The sequence below is a fragment of the Astatotilapia calliptera genome, chromosome 4 (genome assembly GCF_900246225.1).
Source record: "Astatotilapia calliptera chromosome 4, fAstCal1.2, whole genome shotgun sequence".
Lineage (NCBI taxonomy): Eukaryota > Metazoa > Chordata > Actinopteri > Cichliformes > Cichlidae > Astatotilapia > Astatotilapia calliptera.
The window spans coordinates 22,409,053-22,415,052 of record NC_039305.1 but is presented as its reverse complement, the minus strand read 5'-3'; the positions used below and the strand labels follow the sequence as shown (position 1 = coordinate 22,415,052).

At 43.2% G+C, this 6,000-nt stretch overlaps 1 protein-coding gene across 4 annotated transcripts in view; it reads right to left on the bottom strand.

The window, feature by feature from the left end:
- Positions 1-4,099, bottom strand: part of usp7 (ubiquitin specific peptidase 7 (herpes virus-associated)) — a 24,718-nt gene extending 20,619 nt beyond the window's left edge. For 2 of the 4 annotated variants that reach the window (XM_026165496.1, XM_026165498.1), the window contains exon 1: positions 3,608-3,768. In XM_026165496.1, the coding sequence (XP_026021281.1) occupies positions 3,608-3,695 (88 nt within the window). In that variant the 5' untranslated portion in view covers positions 3,696-3,768. Of the gene's footprint in view, positions 1-3,062; positions 3,384-3,607 lie in introns of those variants that run through there. The other 2 variants (XM_026165500.1, XM_026165499.1) reach the window with 2 other exon arrangements.
- Between the last annotated feature and the right edge of the window lie 1,901 nt (positions 4,100-6,000).

The following is a 6,000-nucleotide window of genomic DNA, read 5'->3' as shown; positions in this document are numbered from 1 at the left end:
TTTATAATTTTAATAAATGACAAATTAAAAAGGCATGAACATTTTTTTTGTATCGAAAAAATATCGAACCGTGACACCAAAGTATCGAACCGAACCGTGAATTTTGTGTATCGTTGCACCCCTAATATATATATATATATATATATATATATATGTAGTGGGGGATCCTTCTTTTACTTTTTTCTTCACTTTAATGGGAAAACCCCGCTGACACGGGATTTTAAGCCTCCTTTCTCAGTCTGTGTATGACAGAGTGAGAGCAACAGAGAGCGAATGTGTGAGTGTGTATACGTGTGTATGAGCATAACAAAGGCCCAGCAACACCAACAGTAGGCTGGGTAATTACGGATACAATGCAGGATTAAGCAGCAAGTCATCATTCAGACAAAACACACGCGTACAGGGGACAATAATTATCCCAGCTCGGCAGCTCGACGCACAGTCTAATTTACCAAAACACGCCGATGAGGGAATCAGATGCGCGCTGAATCGACTTCAAGGAGTGAGTGAAATCTGGCCGGATCCTGTGATGTCCCAAAATGGGTTGCTTTGTCACCTCGTCTCTCGCGCAAAGTTTTGCGTGTGGCACTCCTCTGTGTCGGTCTACAGGTAACGCTGCTGACCGAATCCTCCAGGAGACTGACCTCATTTACCCAAGCAGATTACACCATGCTATTGGGCTCCGTCAGTCAGCTCCATGACAACCTTTTGTCCCGCCCACTGTGTCAACCTATGCTGAAATGTATTTATTAACGGATCTGTCACCAAAAACTGCAACAGTAAGAGCTGGGTGTTTTACTTATGGGACAAAAATCCACAAAGAGCAAGACTGCAGAGCTTACCCCGACTGGCTTAAACTATAAAGAGAATAAAAATGAACCCCTGTGATTTAGCTTAAGTCTCACTATAGCTGCAGTAACCCTCAAGTGAAAAGTTTTTAGAGAAAAAAAAATGCTAATCTTTTCTAATCTTATGAAGCTGAAATCCTTTGGACTAAAAGCAGCAAATGAAAGTTTGTCAATAATCACACTCAATCTTCTCCTCTAATATACAAACTTTATGCTGAGCAAATGGAAAAAACACTCCAGATGTGTGGTTAACCCACACCAAAAAGGTTATAACTGCATGGTTGATCTTGTTACAGTGACTTGGCACTAGGAGGCTACAATGCAGTTTGCTGCATCAGGCCACACTAAGCTGTGTTCCTGTACTTTGAGCAAACTGGCCCTAAATGCCCATAAACAATACTAAGTCCTCACCAAGGTGCCAATTGTACCCCTTAGTCTTGTATTTCTTAGAACCTTTTGAATATAAAGGCATTAAGATTGTTCAATATTAATTTTTAGAGGGACCCATATAAAAGCTTGGCCAGCTATGTGACAGCAACAGCCCTGCTTTTAAATTAGAGTGCGGAGACACACAAAAAAACAAAAACACAAAAAGAGGCAAAATGATTTAGCTTTGCCAAATGAGTGATGGTGGGGCTGCAACTGCATGGCGCCTCATACCATATCGGAAATGGAGTGTGGGAGTGTGTGTGTGTGTGTGTTGCTTCTGAGAGAAGTCAGAAGCACCAGAAAAAGTGAGCAGTTTGTTATGTCAACTTGTCTTCACTGTCCTTGTAAGGCTTCAGTGCACCTAAGGATAAGGTATGATAGGAGAGGGGGTGGGGAAGTCCGCTAAATGCACCTGCTACTAGTGATTAGTGTTACAATGAATCATCAAACAATGCAAATGTTGTGCCTGGTCATTTCTTTATTTACTCCACAGCATGCATGTAACTGCTTAAGGTCAAATAACAAGCAAAAGCGTGTGAAAACATAGTAAAACTAAAAGGTATGAATGACGCAGTGAAAGTGCCCACTGGTCCATACTCAGCCCCAAGTTGACATCATTGTAAACTTAATAAAAATGCTGGTAGTGCTGGTGTTGTGTGTGCAGACTGCTTAAATGACCGCCTCGGACTCCAAACTGAACCCCAAAAACGAAAAAAAAAGAACAAGAAAAAAAAAACAGATCATTAAAAATGGCGAGCTCCATGCCTTTTGGTCTTCCATACAATGAAGCAGCAAATCCCCGCGCTGCCTCTGTGCGGGCCTGGCTTACCGCAGCGGCAACTACCGTTACTTGCCAGCGTTGCTCCACGTTTCACGTAACGACACTAAATACCAGGATATAAATTAACATAAAACGGGATAATGTACGCTTGGTGTTCCACATTGTTATAATTTCAGCAGGGATAGCTAAAAATGTAGTGTGTTAGCTAACACAGGATTGACGCATCTGCGTTCCCGTTAGCCACCTTAGCAAACACTAGCCACAGATTCACCTCAAGGCCTTTATTAGCCAACATTAGCTGGAGTCAAGAAGTACCAGCTATTGATGTAGATTTACTGTTAGAGGAATCGTTTTACCCTCAGCTGCTAAATTATAACCGTGAGATAAAATTTAGACACAAGCTAAAAGCTCGGAGAAAAAAATGCAAGGCCCGGCTCTCGGGCAAAAGGCAAAATCTTAACGATGCAAAATACAAGCCACCATTTTGGAACGCCACACACCCCCTCCGTGCACTAGTTGGCTAGCTAGCTAGCATGCTAGCTAGAGAAAGAACGTAACGAGGTGCGCCTTGGAGCTAATTGACTAGCTCAATATTAGCAGCCGCGCTAGCACCGTTCTTCGCGTTTTACAAGGCGTAACGCGCAAAGTGGATGTTAGTGAAGCAGATACTCTGTTACAATATGGTAACATGTCAAACTTTGGAGACACACCTAACATATTTTTACCCAAATGGTCAACCGATCTCTTTAGCCATTTAGAAACCAGCATTTAATGTACGAGCAATCACACGATGCTAACGCACACGTTCTCACTGTTAGAGGCTGAACCAACGTCACTTGTCGAACAACAACTAACAGACTAAAGTTTAACGTTATCAGTAAAAAAATAAAAACATATATATCACTACTTTATTCGCGGGAGAAGTGATGAACGCAGCTAGCGATAGCTGTCAAAATCACCCCAAAAGCCCACACAGCCAAGTCAGAGCAGAGAGATTAATTTACCTTAGCGTTGGATCCGTGTTAATTTCAACACTAAGCAGACTGTTTACAAACACTTGGGCCACCAACAAGCATCGGGCCCGGAATTCTGTGAGTGCAAGCGGATTCTAGACGGCGGTGATTTGGCAATCTCGAAGCAACAAGCCGATGAACTGTTTATTTGGAGATACGGTTGCCGATCAGAATGAATGATTTATGCGGCTAATCTGCGACAATGTGCGGGGAAAATGCCACCGGTTCTGGATAAACCTGCAAACAGCTGAATATCGCAAGCAAACGAAGATCGTTAAGGACTCGGTTTGCTTGTAACGCAAAATGAGGTCAGCTGAATACAAGTATGCTGCATCGGACGCACAATCAGCAAAAAAAAAAAACCAACCGGCTATCTCTGCTAGCTGCAGGCCTCCGTGTTTACCGAGATGTTGGGCTCAGTTAATGCGGATAAAATTCCGTGCATTTCTCGTGCAAATGTTAACGTATGGCACAAACCTGGTTAAAAAAAAAGATTAATAAAAAGTCCGTTCACTTTACTCGGGGCCATTACTTACCTTCCATCTCCATGTCCTCCGGTTCACTGAGCTGCTGCTCGCCGGCTTTCTGTTGCTGCTGCTGCTGCGTGTGGTGATGGTGGTTCATGTTGGCAGGTGGCGGTGTTGTTGTTGTAGGTGTGATGCGGTGTTCCCTGTTTTCTCTGTTGCCCTCGACCTTGTCCAGGGTCGACTCGGTGGGGAACCGGGTTCTGGACTGCTGGTGAGGTGTAGTGGGATGCGGAGGTGGGGACAGGTCGAGCCTTGGCGGCCGGGCCTGCTCTGTTGCAAACTCGGCCTTGTCCGCTGTCAGCGCCGGGGAGTGAGGAGGGGAGGTCGGCGGGGGAGCGGGTAGAGAAACGCGGACGTATTTGCTCGCTATTCGCCCAATCTCGGCGCCTTTGGTGGGTGCGAGTCGCTGGTTGACGGCAGGGGTTGCGATGGATGTAATTAGGGGAGGGCGGGGGGACTCCGAAATCGGAGGCCCGCTGAAATTAGCTAAATCAATCCGGGTCTACCCCGGGAAATGTGGGGCAATAAGAGAACTCTGAGCACGACCTGCACCGTCAGGTACAAATACCCTGTTTCAAGCTAGCGCTAAGCTACCTGACACTAGGCAGCCAAATGGTATTAAAGGTACGACAATGAAAACAAAGGCTCATTTGCTATACACACACACATTCAACAACTTTGCCTGCGATATCCCCAGTCTGTGTGCTCCTCCGATTGTCCCTCGTCTGGGGGAGAGCGGAGGAAAAAGCTATCCATTCAAACCAGCTTCCCAATACGGAATAGCACTGATGTTAACGTTAATTTAGAAGTTCACGGAGACGAGAGTTTGCGCGGCCCGACATAAACCAAAATCCTCCAAACCGCCCTAACACGACAGACGACGAAACGCTGCAGCAGCTCGTTGCATTTCTAGCTATTCCCCTCGCTTCTCGTGAAGAATGTGCCCGGTCATACAACGCTAGCCTGAGCTGTGCGGCTCCCTCAACCCGCTCCTCCCGTTTGGTTTGTGATGTCTGAGGTAAATCTCAAAATGGCGGTCGCGCTTTTCTCTGAAATGTCACATCCGCATGGAGATCCAAACACGGGCCCATCCCCGAGCCAGCTTCTCCATCCACGCGAAATCACACAGGCCGGGTCGTGTGTGTATTAAAGGGAGAGGAAATATAAGAGCTAACGACAATTATTACACGAGTGGGATTGGTTTAATGGCTGTACGTGGCGTGACATTGATTTGAATGGGAGAAATCGCTGAGCTGTGGGGCTAAACTGTGTAAATACGTGGTAATAGCGCGTGTGTGACGTTTTACCCAACAAGGTGACAAAACCAAAAGTTTTCATTGAGCAGTTCTGAACAGATTTACTTAAAAAAAAAACCCGTGCTTTCAGAAACATTGTATGGAAACACAACATGATTCAGCCAATAAAACTGTAAAACCACGTGGTTTCCACTGGCATTAAAGACAGGAACCCATTTACACAAGCGGGACTTTTATTTTACAGTGAACACGAATATTTATTTTCCAACTATTGTGCCTGCACAGCTGTGTTAAATTAACTTTTAATATCACACCATGGACAGCTCGAGTCATTGCCAGTTATTTTATTTATTCAATTTTGTATTTTAATGTGTGTTTACCTGGTTATCAGTTTCATTCAACATGTGTGTTAACTTTATGGACTTGGGTTTTCGAGAACTTGCGTGCACTTTCATGCTTGGATGCACTATATTACTCGAGATTTAACTAAAACAGGACAATTAAAAAAAACTGAAATGGAAAAACAACAACTGCGCAATGTATTTAGAATATAATATCATATCCACCAAATAAAATCTACTGCCTTCAAAGGTTATTATAATAAGAAGTCCAAAGTAAACTCGATTCCAGTGACAGTTAACTAAAAGTATAAAATAAACTTTTGAAAAAAAGTAACTAAAATCAAATTTTAAAAAATGAGGTTTAATTTATAGTTTGATTATAACAACAACAACAATACTACTACTACTAATAATAAAGACTCTTTGTTTATTCAGACTCTTGATGCCTGCAACAGTGGGTCAAATGAGTCAGATTTTCCTAGGTTGTGCCTGGCAGTTGCCCTTCATGCAATAGTAATGAAAAAAGACTAAAACTAACACTGAAACTAGTAAAAACTAAACTACAACGTAACATTTTCAAACAATAAAAAATTAACTGAAACAGGAAAATCAGCCGACGTGAACTAAATTGAATTTAAAAGAAAAGTCAAAAACTAATTGGAAAATACAATACTATAGTAAAACTGCTGCCCTCCTGCTCTAAGACCATGTTATTTACTTAAGAGCTGATCGCCTGCCTGGTCAGGAACGCGTTAATAAAGTAAATCATCATCATCATCATCATCAACTTTATTTATAAAGCACT